Source organism: Leucoraja erinacea, chromosome 2 (assembly GCF_028641065.1).
Source record: "Leucoraja erinacea ecotype New England chromosome 2, Leri_hhj_1, whole genome shotgun sequence".
NCBI lineage: Eukaryota > Metazoa > Chordata > Chondrichthyes > Rajiformes > Rajidae > Leucoraja > Leucoraja erinaceus.
The window spans coordinates 55,954,500-55,974,008 of NC_073378.1; the positions used below are offsets into that span (position 1 = coordinate 55,954,500).

General features: G+C 40.3%; 1 protein-coding gene across 1 annotated transcript in view; it reads left to right on the forward strand.

Annotated features, from left to right (window-relative positions):
* The window catches only part of LOC129710262 (receptor activity-modifying protein 3-like), a 52,650-nt gene extending 46,289 nt beyond the window's left edge, over positions 1 to 6,361 (forward strand). The window contains exon 4 of the mRNA XM_055657144.1: positions 3,503 to 6,361. Within this exon, the coding sequence (XP_055513119.1) occupies positions 3,503 to 3,758 (256 nt within the window). The 3' untranslated portion in view covers positions 3,759 to 6,361. The remainder of the gene's footprint in view (positions 1 to 3,502) is intronic.
* The last annotated feature ends 13,148 nt before the right edge of the window (positions 6,362 to 19,509 follow it).

The window sequence follows — 19,509 nt, forward strand, 5'->3', positions numbered from 1 at the left end:
AGCAATTTGCTAAACTGTTTTGATACAGGTCTATTATTGTCACACATAACAAGGTATAGTCATAGAGTCATAGATTGATACAGTGTAGAAACAGGCCCTTAGGCCCAACTTGCCAACATTGGCCAACATTGTCCCAGCTACACTAGTCCTACCTGCCCGCGTTTGGTCCATATCTCTCCAAACCTGTCCCATCCATGTACCTGTCTAACTGTTTCTTAAATGTTGGGATAGTCTCTGCCTCAACTACCTCCTCTGGCAGCTTGTTCCATACACCCACCACCCTTTGTGTGAAAAAGTTACCCCTCAGATCCCTCTTAAATCTTTTCCACTTCACATTAAACCTATGTCCTCTGGTCCTTGATTCATCTGCTCTGGGCAAGAAACTGTGCATCTGCCCAATCTATTCCTCTCATGATTTTATACACCTCAATTAGATCACCCCTCATCCTCCTGCGCACCAAGGAATAGACTCCCAGCCTACTCAACCTCTCCCTATAGCTCAGACCCTCTAGCCCTGACAACATCTTTGTGAATCTTCTCTGTACCTTTTCCAGCTTGAAAAGCTTTGTTAAAAAGCTTTGTTTTGCATACCATCCATCGTCAAATAATGCTGTACATACTATGCATAGAGTGAAAGGAAAGAAACATAGTGCAAAATCTAGTTTTCATTGTAGCGCAGCAGTTCCAGAGATAAAGTCCAATATTCACAATGAGGTAGGGGAGAATTGGACAGTACCCCAGAATTGGACAGTACCCTAACTGTTCAGAAGCCTGAGTGCTTGAAGCTGTTCCTTAGTCTGGTGGTGTATGCTGTAAGCTTCAGCATATTTATGCTTCGTTGAATAAGGAGATCAACACTGTTTGCATCACTGCAGATGTGGTCTCAGCAATGCTCTCTGTAATTGAAGCATAATCACGCTACTTTTGTATTCAATTCCCTTAGCAATAAACTGTTAGCTCTCTGAATAATTTGACAAACCTGCTTGCTTATTTTTTGAGAAACATGCTCTTGAAGAACAATGCAAACCAATGCTCCTTTTTAAAAGATTTCTGGCAAAGTAGACAACTTTAAATATTCACAGGTACACAAAAATGCTGGAGAAACTCAGCAGGTGCAGCAGCATCTATGGAGTGAAGGAAATAGGCAACGTTTCGGGCCGAAACCCTAAATATTCACACACTATGATCCACTTGTCAGATTTTTGCCAATCTAACCTATCCTTTTGTCGCAGTGAGAAATGATTATAATGCAGCCCTTTGGACCCAGTCGGCACAGGGGTGAGATTTTAAAGCACAGCTGCACATATTGCAACATCTTTTGCTTTCACGTTTATTATTAAATTTGTACATTTATAATGAGATGGGAAAATATAGCTGGCAGTTCACATGTCAGGATAAATGATCAGGCATTTTTCACTTTATGAAATAAAACAAAAATATATAGCTCTGATAATGTATTAAATCTTTTTATATTGTCATCTTGCAGAATGTAATCTTAAATTCCTACAGTTTCTTCCTCCTTTCAAAATTGTGAGGAACAGAACAATTTAAATTGTGAACATTCTAACATACTGAAATCAAATGATTAAATAATCTAACTGGAAATACTTGTATGGTTGCATTATGGAAAAGGCATGTAAGATTTTTTGTTGTGTCATCTCATCATAATGGTGATTACAAAATGGCTGGAAATTCAAACTAAAGACTGTATCTTGGACTGAACAGGTAAATGAATAGGAAAGGTTTGGAGGAATATGGGCCAAACATGGGCAGGTGGGACTAGTGTAGATGGGAGCATGTTGGGCTGAAGGGCCTGCTTCCATGCTGTATGATTCTATGACTATAAAGACTATTGAACTCACTTCCAATGGAAACGAAGGGAAGTAATTCACAAACATAAACTACTACTCCACTATCAAGGTTTCACAAACCTATACCCGCATCGCCACCTGTGGTGGTGCAAGAAGCAAAACAAATTTGGCCCAGTAGGTGAGTGGTGCACCCTGATGGAAGATTCATCTCAGTAGAGTGTATCTCAGAACAGATAACATTATTGGCACATGCCCCCGCTATTTGTTTTACAAATCAACAAAATACAGACGCTGAGTTCGAAACAGGAAATGCTGGAAACACACAGCAGGTCAGGCAGCAACTGAAAAAAAGAGTTATATTTCCAGCTATGTTAAATAGCTGAATAATGTACTTCAGTGGAAGTGCCATGGCCTGAAACATTAACTATTTTTCTCTTTCCACTGATGCTAACTGGCCCATTAAGTTCTTTTGTCATTTTATCGTTTAATGCAGTTTCCTTCTTGCAATGAAGGACTAACTTTCTAATGTTAGCTGTCCCAGTTACTCACTGAACCTGCTTAATGGCTTATTGTAAATCGTACAGTAGGAAACACAGATCCCTTTGTATCTCAGAGACAGATCTACAATCCTTCACTATTTTAGATAATATGCTTCATTTTTTTTCCATGAAAGGTTCCATTTGCCAGAAGGAAGAGAATGCAGACAAGTTACAGTAATGTAATGTAGTTACTAGTCTTTCCACTGAAGGTAACATAGCTACACAGGTGCCTCACTACATGTAGCACCATGTGATGAGCCCATAGTAAGCCTGAACTTGTAAACGTGCTCCAGCATTCGAGCTTCCTGGCCTTTGGTCTTCTTGACTTGCTTTCCTTGAAGCCTACTCATTCATGCTTCAGAATATTATTAAAAAACATTAGCTACATTAGAGTGTACATTTTGGATAGAGGTTGAGTATATTTATCTGTCTACAGTTGATATTAACGGCTTATAACAAACCTTTGATAATTAAACATAAAAATATATATTGTGCAGATTTTGGTAAAAAATGTCTCCCTCTTTGCAAAATGACTCAGTGGATCAGACAACATATGTGGAGGGAAAGGATAGGTGCCATATTGGGTTGGGACCCATCTTCAGATGCTTAAGAATGATCCTGACCCGAAACATTACCTGTTCATTCCCTGCACAGATGTTGCCGGACCCGCTGAGTTACTTTGTGCTTACTCAAGAGTCCAGCATCTGCAGTTCCTTCTGCCTATTTAATGCCTATTTATTGTAGATAGCAGGTATTCAGTTTAGTTTAGTTTAGATTAAAGATACAGCGCAGAAGCAAGCCCTTCGGCCACCAAGTCTGCACCGACCAGCGATACCTGAACACTAGCACTATCCTACGCACTAGGGACAATTTACAATCTTTACCAAAGCCAATTAACCTACGAACCTGTATGTCGTTTGAGTATGGGATGAAACTGGAACACCCAGGGAAAACCCACACTGTTACGGGGAGAACATACAAACTCCGTACAGACAGCACCCATAGTCAGGATCGAACCCGGGTCTCTGGCACTATAAGACAGCAACTCAACCGCTGCGCTGCTTTATCATAAAGTTAAAAAAAAATCTAACTTGTTCAATGTATTACTTCTCAAAATATGTCTGTTAATTATCTCTGTCTTTATCTTTTCAGCTATTACAGTTCATTCTCATTCTGCATGGAGTTTTCAACAGAAAGCGTTTTTTGCTACTGGCCAAATCCACAAGTGGAAAGCTATGTAATTAATATTCATAAATTATTTTTTTCAAACTGCACTTCTGAAATACTAATATTTCAGGACCCTCCTGACAACATCCTCTTTGCCCTCATTGCAGTGCCTATCTGTCTGACTGTTGTGGTGATAGCTGTAGTGGTGTGGTGCAGTAAGAGGAGCGATGTGCTGGTGTAGATTTAAGGAACAACATTGTGCTGCAGTACCAAGCAGTTACTTTACCTTAATGTGATTTAAGTCGACTGTACATCAATGTTCATCAGCTTCAGTTGGAAGACAAGGGCCATTTTGAAGTTCACAGAACTATAATATCATTGGCCTGCAACAAATATGTGTTAAAAATATGAACACGACTGGAAAATCGACTGTGTCTGATTGACTGAAAGACAAAGGGTTGACTCCCCAAACAACCCCACCTTGGACTTGTGCTTCAAGCATACTGCACCTTAAAATGAGTCAACAATCTAGCAGATTATATTCCCTAGTCAGCATCATTAATAGCACTTGCAACAGACCCAGATCTCCGGTACAGTAAGTCACGACCAGTAAGTCAGGAGGGACATTTCCTGGAGATAATTGTACGAAGAAGATATTAGCACTTGTTGAAGAAATCTTTCCCAACCCACCTTGGGATAACTTCTTGGAGTTGCTGGGTGTGGAGCAAGCACGAGGAAGGATGTTGAGAGTGCTTCCTGCAGCAGAGAAGAATGAAAGGAAATAGGTCGACTGGTACGGGAACAGACAAGAGCTCTGCGTTTCCTAAAACCTTTATTATGACTTAAAATTAAATTTGCTGCTCATCCCCTCCCAGTGCATTTTGCAGCAGAAGGAAAATGATCAAGGATAAAATATGATGCTATTAAGAACACTGTATAAAAAAGACTTTACAAAGTGGATAATTGTTACTATAAAATGAACAATTGCAGAATACACTAGCTTCAGCCCAGGCTGAGATTGCAGTGTTACAAAGAGAAGTGAAGGTTGCTGAGCAATTTGTTATTTTCTGTCTGAAATGACATACCTGTATACCAGTTTGTATATATTTTAAACTAATGACCTTGTCAAACAATGGTAGGAAATTAGTGCGTTCCACTTAGGGCTAAAACATGTCTTTTTGGCAAATCCCTGACATCCAAGCTTCACGCAACTACAAAACATCTGAGTTAACATGTTTAGTGATTGCCTTAACAACTTGCAAAGCTTTTTTTTTTAAAGACCAGAGAATCATGGTGATTTGATCTTGGTTATTAAAGCTAATGGCTGGGTGTAGAGATGTGTTATTACTGTGGACTACAATGGAATCAACGGGATCTTAATAACTCATCAACAAAACGTTAAACCCAAAGAGGTTTAATGAGCACGCTTTAAGAACACTGCAATCTCATGTGACTCAGCAATCCAACAGATGTGTTCACTCGTAAGCATCATGAATAAAACCTGTAACTAATTCAAATCTCCATTACAGTTACAAGGAACAAGACAGAAAGGACAACTTTGGAGATAATTGTAAAAAGGTTGTTAGTACCCACTGTGAAAATGTTTCTTAGTCCACCCACCTGTAATTTTTGTTGTCAAATTCATCATTATGTATTGGGGAAACAAAGAAGTTACCCAGTTCAAATGGCTCTGATTTGGATATACCTGCCACTCAGGTGCTTCTTGGGAACTCGCCTTCTAATGAAGACAGTCAAGTCCTTGTAAGGAGACAGATTTATCATAACCAAAGCTACACTGCCTTGGAGTCATTTGGAGTCATCTGCTGATGCATCTTATACCAAAGCTGGGATGTAGACATTTTTTTCGATTGAAGAGCGTTGCCGTGGCTCTGGTCCCACCCCAACACATTAATGTTCTTGTTTAGGACAACTGGAGGAACTTCTATTAGATGAAGACTATAAGAAACATCAATGAATGGTTAGAACAAATATTAAGGACTTCATTTAATTTTTGATTTCCTGCTGCACTTCACTTACTATCATGATTACAGTAGAATTTCACCAAAGGGCCAAGGTGCTTTTTGTTGCTTCTAACTCCAGTGTATAAAGAATTCCATGTCCTATGAAAGAGAATTGGTTGTTGTTTACAAAATTTCAAACGATCTTTTGAAGAAATGTTATGTTTATGTTGCAAATTTTAAACCACCTGGGGCATGAATGGTATTTGTAATGGTGAAAAGTAACATTTACACCTATTTGTGAGGATATATTAATTATGTTTAATTTGAATTTTGCTGTGCTGACTTGGTGTAGGACACAGGTTTATTGAGAGAAAAGGTCAGTTTCTTGGGTTTTGTTCCAGAATTAGTTTTGCAAAAAGCACCCTTCTTCAAAAAGTATTAGATACAGAACAGAGCAACAAAATATACTTGAGAATAATATATTTTTAATATTCATCGTAATATTATTTAAATATACTTCAGTCCATATTGGATTAGGATCCTTAAATATCGGGAACAATGTTAGCTTATTTTCTATTTTAAAGAAACTATTTTAAATCCTCACTGACCATGAAGAAAGGACTGGCTGGCTTCTGAGTCTAATTATCCAAGTTGCACAGAACAAGATGAGGGGTGAAATTGGGCAATCATTCAACTTCAGTACTACTTTTTAATTTAGATAATAGTAAAAAATGTTCCCTGTTTTATTACTAAGATATATGTTCTGCATTTGGTTATGAAATTTGACAACAGCCACCTATATGATTCTGATTTAAGTTGCAGTAGTAAGAAACATTGGAAAGTGGCATCTGTGTGACTTCCATGATTAAAATTATTTTCTCCTTATCCTTTATTTGTTAACCCTTCACCTCATCCCCTTCGTAAATCAAATCACCTGTTTCTGGACTTCTGCTGGTGGTACTCCAAAGTGTCTGCTGAAATTATGCTTGAGAAGTTTCCTATTGTTCTTGAATTAGCCTGCTATGTTTCTGTTCAATGAAAATTGCTAATTGTTTAGTTTAGAGATACAGCATGGAAACAGGCCTTTTGGCCCATCGAGTCCACGCCGACCATCAACCATCCGTTCACATTATAGTTCTCTTATCCCACTTTTGTCTCCACTTGTGGGTTTTCTTTGGATGCTCCAGTTTTCTCCCACATTCCAAAGATGTGAAAGTTTGTAGGTTAATTGACTTGTGTAAATTGCCCTTGGTGTGTAGGATGCAAAGGTGGGATTACATAAAACCAGTGTAAGGGTGATCGATGGTCAGCATGGACACGGGGGCCAAAGGGCCTGTTTCCACACCATATCTCTAAACTAAACTTCCAACAGACTAGGGACAATTTACAGAGGCCAATTAACCATGCATGACTTTGAGATTTTGGAGGAAACTGGAGCACCCAAAGGAAAACCACACAATCACAGTGGGAATGTGCAAACACCACACAGACAGCACCATAGATCAGGATTGAACTGGCGCCTCTGGCGCTGTGATGCAGCAGCTCTACCAGCAATGTGCCGCTCATGCATAGACTGTTTTCACAGATGAAGTCAAGGTTGCTATGACTCTCAAATTCCTTGTCTCATTATAATTCCACACCACCTGCTGCTGATTTATGTCACATCTCACAGTTTGCAGTATGATGCTGCAATAGGAAAGTCACAAAGGAAAAATGCATGATGACTTTCCTTCTCAGTCCAGAGGATGGCACGGAATGCACAAGGATTTGCGGGCTTCTCTAAATTATATGTAGATCGAAGCGTTTTCCTCTGAGTAGGTATCCCAAGCAATCTCCTCCCCTGCTTGTACACCTGGAGAGTGTCCGTGGATTGCTTTTCATATGGTACATCTCCCTTCCTGCACATTGTTCAACCAGTCTCTTCAATTCTTCCCTCTCATAGTTTAAAGGTTGCCGTTTTTCACATAACATCACTCTATACAGATTGTCACAATTGTAGAAAGGAAAAGCCATTGCTGGTATATACCAAAGATAGTAACTTAGTGCTGGACCCCCGACCCGAAATATCACCTATCCTTTTTCTCCAGAGATGCTGCTTGATCTACTGAGTTACTCCAACACCTTGTGTTTATCTTCACCACAATAGTACTTGGGCAGTGCATTTACCCTTTTAAGCACTGGATATTTGATGAATGACACCATATCCCACTAATGATGCACATTCCAAGAGCACAACCATACCAACAATTTGTTAAAAAAAAAAAGGAGCATTGGCATTCCATGTTAAACTTAATTTCAGAACTGAAGTCAAATGGAGTAAACTCCAGGCCTGGTTATTAACAAACTGTCAAGAACGGATGAGTGGTCATCCATGCATTTCCTCTCATGTCTATGAGGCTAACTGTACAGTCTTTATCTGAAATTAATCAGGTCAGTCCAGCATAGATGTCAAACAGATGTCCCTCCTGACCTCTAGATACGAGCATTGTGTCACAATGAGCACTTCAAATGGCAAGGTTATTTTGGACTGCCGTTGTGTTATCAGGAGTACAGTGCTTCATTTGGAGAGATCCAGTGAATGTATTAGCTGTTAAGTAATTGCTCAGCAATTTACTTATTACATAGAGACAAAACAACTCTCCTGTTTGACATAAGGTGTTTGTCATAGGGTTTTGCAGGCTCCGTATACGTTATGAAAGATGCCAAATACAAAGTGAGTTGTGTGGATCAGAAGTTCATTGGCAACAGGAAGAGAGTGTTGGATGGGTGATGAGTGATGGACCGACAAACAGGCCTGATGCAGCAAGGTCGAAATATAGAATATAGGTGCAGGAGTAGGCCATACGGATCTTCGACCCAGCACCACCATTCAATATGATCATGGACGATCATCCGAAATCAGTACCCAGTTCCTGCTTTCTCCCCATATCCCTTGATTCTGTTAGCCCCTAGATCTATAATCTAACTCTCTCTTTAATACATCAAGTGAATTGACCTCCACTGCCTTCTATGGCAAAGAATTCCACAGATTCACAACTCTCTGGGTGAAATTTTTTTTCGTCATCTCAGTTCTAAATGGCCTACCCCTTATTCTTAAGATGTGACCCCCTAGTTCTGGATTCCCCCAACATCAGGAACATTTTCCTGTATCTAGCCTGTCCAATCCCTTAAGACATTTTTATGTTTCTGTGTAAGATACCCTCTCATCCTTCTAAAGCGAGAAAGTTTAGATTAAGTGTAGAGGAAGAAAGGGATTGTGTAGCACGTGCCCACAGATTCCCACATAGCCGTTATTGGTTGAGGAACAGAATATAAAGGCGGGTAGATTCTATTAGAATAGTACCTCACACTAGGTAGACCAGAGCTGGAGATTGGAGACATTCTAGTCTCAAGATTCCTGTATTATAGAGGGTGCAGAAGAGTTTCACGTCTCATTTTTCAATCAGTTTAAATTGATGTCATCCATTTTTTAATCCCTCTGCTAAGGGAAATAGGGTCCTTCCATTTATTCTATTATGTCTCTCATAATTGTATACACCACAATTAAGTGTCCCGTTTGTGATTTATTCTGTTTTCTTTATGGATCAATCAATGTTCCATGCAGGGTCTCTCTTCTACATCACTCAATACCCTCTTCTTTACTATATATTTCCTTGTTGCACCTCCCCAAATGCATTCACTCCCATTTCTTTAGATTTGCCATTTTTCTCCTCAAATGCCTCAACTGCCCACATCATTCTGCATTCTATAACGTTCCCCCTCACTGTCAATCACACAGTTTTTGAGTTATCTGCAACTTCCTTATCAGACACTCCACAATTAACCATGTGAAGTCATATGGAGTCAAATTCATGATTGCCATTTTCAGTCAACATCCTCTGGGCGACACATTTGAGCGATATCCAACATAATTCCGTTATGATATGCTTGAGGTCAGAAACCACATCAGAATCCATTATTTGCTGGTGCAATCAGTTTATACTCCAATAAGCTTGTTCCCGTGGCACAATAAATGATTTGAAGTTCAATCTATCATCATCAAGCTCTTTCACGATTTTCTTTGCCTGAAGGTAATGACTTGTAACATATAATCAGAACTGTCATCAATCCTTCATTATTTCATCCAATATGGTACTTCTTCAAATACTAGTTTAGAGAATGAACATCAGATGGCAACTCAGTAAAGGAAACATCACAGCTTTGATCACTGTTGGCCTTAATTGATGATGCACATATCACTGACAGAACATAGAACAGTTCAGCACAGAAACAAACTATTCAGCCCACAAAATCCATACTGTACATGATGCCAATTAAACCTATCGCATCTGCCTGCACATGATCCATATCCTTCCATTCCCTGCTGTTCCATATGCCTATCTATGTGCTTATCTAAAAGCCTCTTAAATGCCACTATCATACCTGCCTTCATCACCACTCCTGGCAGGACATTCCAGGCACCCACCACTTTCTGTGTACAACACTTACACCTCAGAACTCCTTTAAAATTTGCACCTCTCGTTGTGCATTCCAGTCTTTGATATGTGGAATAATGGATAGCAACCAGGAAAAAGAACAGTGACTTTTTTTTCCCACTTCTTAGCCATGGGAATTGAGGCGAATGGATCTGGCCATCTCTCTGTGATTGAAATCAGCCAATTTAGTGCAGAGCAAGAGTCAAACCTTACATTCCCATGGTCTGCTCAACATAATACAGAAACCTATGTTTGGAGTTTGCATAGATAGGTGATGTTTCAGGTTGGGGCCCCTCTTAAGTCTACCCATTGTGTACATGGTAGATGGGAAAATCAGTGAGGGGGATATTAATGGGCATGGGTAAGTGAATGGGTTAGAAGCAAACAAATGGGGCAATGGGGCTGATGATTGCTCTAAGGTCCATTCTGGACTCAATGCACCTATATTGTGAGGAAATATGAAAATCTAACAAAAACTACTGGAATAATACTTACCAGCTTCAATTATTATCAATGGATGGAATGCTCCGTCAACAGCAATATGATGAGCTGCCTGAAAACAAGATCTTGCTGCAGATATTTTTAGTGCTTCATCTATTAATGCTACACCTCTGCTTGATAAAGAGTACAGGACTATCTGGTGCTGTGCCCCACTTGCAGAGTTTGAAAATGCCCGTTCTTTGTAATTATCATAGAAGCAGTTTTTTTTCACGCATGTTGCAATTTAATTCACAAAAAAAACTGCCAGTAAGTGATTAGATGTATATTAGTGCACATCATGTTCACGATCATAACATGTTAGAATTTAAACACGGAAGCTTGAAAATTATCTCTGTATATGTTAACTTCTCTATGGAAAAATGGTCAGAAACTGAGCCCAGCATTTGGCAACTAACAAGAAAGCTGGACTACGTAAAAAGAGATGCTGTGCATCTTTAATATTCAAAATGTCAAAATACTGCCCAAATGTAAGTAGTCGATGGAATGGTGAAAATCTAACTTTGGCTTGGTTCGGCTTTATATTATTTAAAATGGAATTTTGGAATAAAATGTGAATTGTTGAAAAATGTGTGAAAGATTTTGCATTTTCATTTTAAACCCATTTTAAAGTATAAGAATTCCAAGTGTGATGTTTTTAAGAAGAAATAGTACGCACATTTCACATGGAGAGGTGTAGTTCTGCAATATAATAGTAAGATTAAAAGAGAACTTACCAGTTCGAAGTTTGATCGTTATTTTATGAGGAGTACGTTGAGGGAATACGTGAAGAACCCCTCCAGGACGCATGCGTGTCATTCTTCAAAGTAGCGGTGTGAAATCACAGATAACTGTAATGACTGAACATAGTAAGATTAAAGAAGAAGATGCTAGTTTAGTATATGATCAAGGGTATTCCCTCAACGTACTCCTCATAAAATAACAATCAAACTTCGAACTGGTAAGTTCTCGTTTAATGTTACTATTTTACTTCGGAGTCACGTGAGTGACTACGTGAAGATTTCAAAGCTCTGTGATTTCATGGCATGGAAACGAGTCCATGCATCACATCTGCCTTAATGGCTGTGGGAGGAATTGTGTTAACATGATTTAGACATGAATCCTACATTGAAATCCATGATAAATTTATTAACACCAAAGTATAGCCCCTATTTATGGGGTGAAATTATATTACAGAACTTAAAATTGTTTCTGCAAACGTTCCAGGTTTAATTACTGGTTTATGATAAAATAGTTGGAATGAATTTTCCCTTGACCATCCTGCTGTCTTGAGGTTTTGGTCCATCGGTACATCCAACTGCATAGCTGCCGATGTAGCTGCAGCCCTGGAGGAATGAGATTTAAAAATGTTAGTATCCACCCCAGCCTTTATTAGAACCTGTTTCAGCCATCTTGAGATGGTCTGGACCATCACTTTTTTGTGTGGTTGCTTGTGGCTGATTAGAAATGCCATCTCATTGCCTCTGATGATTTTCGTGTTCTCCATATACAACAACAAATGTCTTACTATACAGAGACGATCATCTGTCGGGTAAGTCCTAAATTCTATATTGAGGCCTGCTGACCCCTGTCTGTTCTGCTTGACTAATTTGTAAATATGAAACGGTATATCCCCAGATGAAGAAGTCATGTTGTCCAGTCTTAATTTATGTAACGACTGTACCCTTTGTGCCGTGACCAAAGCCATTAGCATGACTGTTTTTAGTGTCAGTCTTTGTAGGAACAGAGCTGTTGCTGGAGACCAATTCCTGAGCATCGTCAGGTCAATACTCACATCCCATATTTGAGAGTACCTGGTTCTTGGGGGATTGATATTAAAAATTCCCCTCATAAGTTTTGTTACCAGGGGGTGAGTCCCAACAGATTGACGCTCTGTTCCTTGCCATAGATAAGTTGATAGGGCACTTCTGGCGCAGTTGATGGCACTATAACTGAGCCCCTCATCATAATGGAGGCCTGCCAGGAATTCCAGAACAGACGGGATGTTCATAGATCTGTAGGTGATGTTGTTTCTGTGACAATATACCTCCCATTTCCTGATGTATACCAGATACTGTTTTTTGGTGGACTGTCTGTGGGCCGCTGAAATAATGTTCACTGTTCGGTCCGTCAGTCCCAGCTGCAGTAGAGGTATTTTTAGATTGTACAAATTAATAAGTTCATATAGTTATGACATGGGTGGCTATCCCTTGTTACGGGATGAACCAATTAATCTGGTCTATTCAGGATGGTGATACTTGGTTCTAATACCATGTTGAGTATCACAGGGAACCATGTAGGCCAATCGGGTACTACCAAAATACCAGATGCAGAGTCTTGCTGTATTTTCCTTAATACCCGACTGACGAGGCAGAAAGGAAGGAATGCATAAATAAACAATTTTCCCCAATGCAGTGAAAATGCATCTGTCGCCGCTGCCCCAGGGTCTGGTTCCCATGAAACATAGTTTGATAACTGGTGATTAAGTCTGGATGTGAATAGATCGATATCTGGTGTTCCATACCGGGCTGTAATATCAGCAAATATTTTTTTATCCAACATCCATTCGGTGTTTTCATTAAATTTGCGTGACCTGGTGTCTGCCATTGAATTTAGTTTACCTGGTAGGTAAGTAGCTGATATCCAAATATTTCTCTGGATACACCATTACCAAATTGTATTGGCCGGATTGTCACATGATGTCAATTTGTTTCCACCCATGTGGTTGATATATGCTACCACGGTGGTATTGTCAATCTGTAGTCTAATATGCTGGTGATATAACCCAGAACAATATGACTTTAGGCCATGGAATGCACCCAACATTTCCAGGTAGTTTATGCCCAGTGTTTGTAATAATGACGCCTCATGTGCATTCCATCTACCTCCACAGCTGGAGATGGAATTGATAGCACCCCAACCAAGTGCACTGGCATCAGTTTTTAGCACCATAGAAGGGTTGCTGATAATGATTGGATTGGAACAATGCCGAATGTTATCTTTCCACCATTTTAGTTCCATTATTGCTTCGATTGGTAGCTTCATTGGTCTGTCAAAATGACCAGCATTAATTTTGAGTGCTCGTATTTTTGCCCTCTGTAAATGTTGGTAGTGTAAAGGTCTGAATTGTGTGGCTGGAAAAGCAGCCACCATTTTGCCAATTACTCTTGCTACCAATCTGATGTACGGTTTACTGATGTCAATGAGGTTATTGCATGCCTCTAATATGACTATAGCCTTTCCCTTTGGCAAAGTCATCGACATGTGAACTGAGTCAATGGTGAACCCCAAATAATCCATTGCGGTGGAAGGCGTTAATTTAGATTTAACTGGATGGATGATAAACCCCAGTTTTTCAAATAATTGTTTTGTGGCTGTTACAGTTTGTTTGGCCAATTCCAAAGTTTTGCCCACAATAAGTATGTCATCTAGATATGCCATGACCATGTGTTTTCGTTTCCGTAGAAACGCTAGGGCTGGTTTCAAAATTTTTGTGAACAGCCTGGGGGCTGATGTTAACCCATTTGGCAGCGCTCTATACTGCCATGGCTGTCCCATCCAGTTGAATTTTAAGTAACATCTGTGGTCACCTCGTATAGGCACTGAATAGTAAGCATCTTTTAAATCGATGCTAGCCATGAAGTAACCTTTGGAAATCAATTGTTTAGCAGTAACAAAGGTTTCCATTTTGAAATGAATATATTGTACAAATGTATTCAAATTGGTCAAATCTATGATGATGCGACAACTACCATCTTTTTTGTTTTTGGTAAAGATATTAGACATAAATTCCAGCGATTCGTGTTGGGTTTTTTCAATTACCCCTTTTGCGTAAAGCCGCTCCAGTTCAGCATGTGCTTCTGATTTTTCTTTACCTGAAAGTACGAACATTCAGTTCGGTACATGCTGAACTGGAGGGCTATATTTGTGTATAAATTCTATGGTATATCCCTGGATACGGCTTAAAATATAAGTGTCTGTAGTTGACATACTCCATGCATCCAGAAAGAAGTGTAATCTCCCCCCCAATCTCCATGCTCCCTGCTATTTGTAAGGAACCAGACCCACCTACCTCCATGGTTACCAGTGGCAGGTTTACTTCTTTTTGTAAATCCTTCGTGGAGGTTGAGGCGCCGGTGTCTGGGTTTGTGGTTGGGTTGCTGTTGGGGGTTTGCACATCTTCCAAAAAGGCCGGTCTGGGCCATGGCCTAAAAAAGACCAATGTTCGGTGTACCTGGCCTTTGAGCTTTCACCAGTTTGTCTTGTTCTACTGGTGAGTGCATATGGATGCTGTTTATGGCCGTAGTAGGTTCTTGATGTCGATTTTATGAGCGCCAGGATTTTTGTCTCCTCAACTTGCTTGGATAGGTTTCCTCCAAATAGTAAAATTGGTGGTTTTGTGTTTCCAGGTTTGCACAGACCTGCGAATTTCGGGTTTAAAGCAGGTCAGATGGCACTCTTCCTGATGCTGTGTATTTCATATTGTGTATTGCAAAGCAGTGCCAATGCATCCTGTTGATCCTGCGACATCTCCTTCTCATCTACTGTGCGGGCGAAAGCTGTTATTCCCGCTGTTAGGAGCTTTAGTACTTTTTGGAGTTTGACATCCATGCCTCTAACTCCTGCTCCGACGTGTTTCCATATGCAATTATTTACGATGGGAACATTCAGGGATATACAGTTACCCGGTGCCAGGTGTCTTGCCGTGGTGTCCATCACAGCCTGGTCCTGTAGCTGCTTAAAGGACATATAATCACTAATGGCAGCTAGTTTTTGTTCCAGGTTTCGGCCAGTCTGGTCTGGCTGTATGAAGTTGAACTCCATGTCCAGTAGATTTTCACCTTCCTGCACCCCTTGCACACTTGATTTCTGTTCTGCAAACCCCTCTTCAGGATCAGCCCAGAATTGACCCCCAGTACTCTCCTCTGACGAGTGAGATGCACTGTTCAGCCCTAAAAGAGGTGCTGCTGTGGGTGTGATAAATTGCCCACAATGACTGGACTCCATCTCCCGGAGCCTGTCACGTTGGAGCATTTGCTCCATAAGCCGCTCCATCCGGCTCCAGCGCTCACGGTCGCTGGCTGCCCGCGGCTGCTCGGTCGGACTCATCCGAGTCAACGACTTTGTTGGTTTTTTGTTTTGCCTTACTGCCCGGCCGCGGTGTAGATCTGGCCGGTGTGGGGGCGAAGTCAGGCACAGCTGTTCCCATTATGGGTGATTCATGTGCCGCTGGCCGCTGCTGGTCCTCCCCCACCAGCTTTGTCGCAGCCCTCGTTGTTTTCTTGGACTTGTCCATTGACTCCCCACCTGTAACACAGTATGGGAACAACAAAAAAAGACCGCAGAGTATCTCTTACCTACAGGTTCCAGCTTTTAAACTTGCCGCTGCGGGGGAACGTCGTTCTACCCCGTCTGACTGTTTTGCAATGCGTTTAGCAATATGACACGCATGCGTCCTGGCGGGGTTCTTCACATAGTCACTCACGTGACTCCGAAGTACAATGTATTATTTTTTCCTCTAGTTGCACAACTTGACATTCAGTATATTGTGAAATTAGATATCTTTCCAGCTGTTCACATATTTTTATTTCCAACTGTGTTTATATTGAAACATGTACATGCAGTAAAGTAATACAGTACGTTGGTCTGAGAAGTCCCTTGTCCATGTCAGCAGTATTATACCAAGAACATCTCCACAACAAAGACAGCTCCTGTGCCAAGGTGGTCAAAGACTATTAAATTCTGGCCTGGATAGAGTGGTTGTGGAGAGGATGTTTCCACTAATGGGAGAGTCTCGGACCAGAGTTCATAGCCTCAGAATTAAAGGATGTGCCTTTAGGAAGGAGATGAATGTGGAGGGAGAATTTAGTCAGAGGGTGGTAAATCTGTGAAATTAATTGACACAGAAGGCTGTGGAGGCCAAATCAACGGATATTTTAAAGGCAGAAATAGATAGATTCTTGATTAGCATGGGTTTCAGAGGTTATGGGGATAAGGCAGGAGAATGGGGTTAAGATTACTACAGTGCAATCTCTTGGGATGAACGATGGGCAAATTATCCATCTGATTATGAGTGCTGCTATTATGCTTTCATAGCAGTACTCAAGAACTTAAATAATGTCAATATTGGCTAATGCATCATAATGAGTAATAATACCCATGATAACATTATTCTGCTGTTGCAAGTAAAAACATGGACCATTAGAGTTTTTTTTTAATGTTTCTGTTCAGTTTGGAAGGAGTACACAATTGATGGCAATATTACATTGCTCTGCATGCACAGTTTGCATTGATTATCAAGCACCTTATTCAGCATCTACTTCACATAGTACATTGAAGATCAGGAATTTTTTAACTTTCCTAAAGGCACAACGATAGTTAAGAAGGTCCATGGACTAAATTTAGCAAATGATACAATTGGTGATAAACAGGCTAATTGGCTAGCGATGGGTTTTGTTCCTAAAAAATTATTAAGATGTGTCAAGTAGCTGCACATTGGACGTTATTTCATTATTGCAGCTATTAACAAACCCTCGCAGCTGTACTCTATCAGCAATTTGTCCACATCAGCCAAGGCAACTTCAATGACTGTGGTCTGAATTAAAACATACCATTATCATAATGGCTTTCTGCTTGTGAAACAGAGGATTGGGGAAGTTCAGCTGACCAAGGCATCCACTGTTATTAGTTGCTGTATTAGCAAAATATTGCCCGACAAAACGACCTTATAGTGAAGCTTCAGGAGAATGTTGAAAACAACAGCCAAAAGCATTTTGTCGGTTTGCATCACAGCATGGTTAGGGAACAGCTCCATCCAAGATTGCACAAAATAGCAGTGTTGTGGACATAGCCCAGATCATCACACAAACCAACCTCCTTTTTATTGACTCCATCTACACTTCAAGCTGCCTCGCAAGGCCAGCAGCATAATCAGGGACCAGTCTCACTCTGGTCACTCTCTTCTCCCCTCTCCCATCAGCCAAGAGGTACAGAAATTTGAAAATGCATACCTCCAGATTCAAGGACAGTTGTTATCAGGCAACTGAATAGTCCTCTCATTAGCTAGAGTGCGGTCTTGACTTCCCATCTACTACATTGGAGACCTTTCTTCAATTTAATTTTATCGGAACTTAATGTTATATCTTGCACTAAATGTTGTACCCTTTATCCTTTACCTGTGCACTGGACGGCTTGATTGTATTTATGTATAATCTTTGACTGGAAAGCACGCTACAAACTGTACCTTTTCACTGTACCTGTGACTGTACATGGGACAATAAACTAAACTAAACTATGCAATTAGACAGTGCAAATACATCAAGTCAACCAGTTTGCCTTTATTTATTAGTTGAGTTACAACCTCAACAAATTACAAAGGATTTGCAAAATGTAAGCATATCACCAAGATGATGAGATTTTAACCTTAACTATACATTCCCATCCACTACTCATTGTAACATTTATCCATCTTATCAAAAATCTATCTGCTGTACATCTGACTTCAAAGTATTTAAAGAATGCCTCCACCACTTTTTGCCCCAGTGACTAACCCTCAATATCCATCTTAAATTGCTCAATATCTGTCTTAAATGCATGACCTTTCCTTTATAAACAGTGATTTCCAGTTGTAGACTCTCTCACAAGAGGAAACAACATTATACCCATCCTGCTGAGACCTCTCAGTATTTAATGAGTTTCAATTAATTTCCCTCTCCTAAACTCCTGCGGTTTCAAATCTATCCTGTGTTCATCCTTTCCTCTGAACACAGCACTCCCGTCCCAGGTATCAGTGCAGTAAATCTTCTCTATACTGCTTCCAATGCTTTCCTATATAATGAAACCAATAGAGTGCACAGTTTTCTCAACATGGCCTCATTAATTCCCTTTATAACTGATGCAGTTTCCATATTTTTTAATTCAATTCCATTGGCCATAAATGCTAACATACTGTTAACTTTCCTAATTGTTTGCTGTACATACAAAATGGCCTTTGTGAATGGTGCACTTGGATATCCAGATGCTTTTGTATTTCAGAGCATTGCACACTTTCACCATTTTGCTAATATGTATAATTTTTTCTAATTTTCATACCAATATGGACAATTTCACTTTCCCTGCATTTTATTTAATTGACCAGATCTTTGCCCACTCACTTAATGGGTTCCTGCATTATTTGTATGCTGTTCATAACTTAATTTATTAAATCCTAACCATATAACCTGAGTGGGAGGAAGAAGTGAGGTTGGTGTGTTCTCAAGTAACTTCAACTCTGACCAGGTGCACCCGAGGTATTTTGGCATCATTATCTCTCATTGACAATTTCATTTTGGGAAGTTAAACCAAACAGGGTCTGGTCCTACACCGTGAGTGGCAGAACCCTGGGGTTGTGTTGTTAAACAGGGATAGCTAGGGAGAGAAGTACATGGTTCCTTGAAAATAGTAACATTTCAGGTGGCGAGGTGGTGAAGAAGCGATATGGCAGAGAAATATAGAATATAGATGCAGGAGTTGACCATTCGGCCCTTCGAGCCAGCACCGTCATTCATTGTGATCGTGGCTGATCGTCCCCAATCAATAACCCATGCCTGCCTTCTCCCCATATCCCTTGATTCCACTAGCTCCTAGAGCTCTATCTAACTCTCACTTCAATCCATTCAGTGACTTGGCCCCCATTGTCCTCTGTGGCAGGGAATTCCACAAATTCACAACTCTCTAGGTGAAAATGTTTTTTCTCACCTCAGTCTTAAATGGCCTCCCCTTTATTCGAAGACTGTGGCCCCTGGTTCTGGACTCGCCCAACATTGGGAACATTTTTTCGGCATCCATCCTTTTATAAGTTTCTATAAGATTTCTCCTCATCCTTCTAAACTCCAGTGAATACAGGCCCAGTCTTTTCAATCTTTCCTCATATGACAGTCCCACCATTCCAGGGATCAATCTTGTGAACCTACGATGCACTGCCTCAATCACAAGGATGTCCTTCCTCAAATTAGGAGATCAAAATTGTACAAAATACTCCAGATGTGGTCTCACCAGAGCCCTATACAACTGCAGAAGAACCTCTTGACACCTATACTGA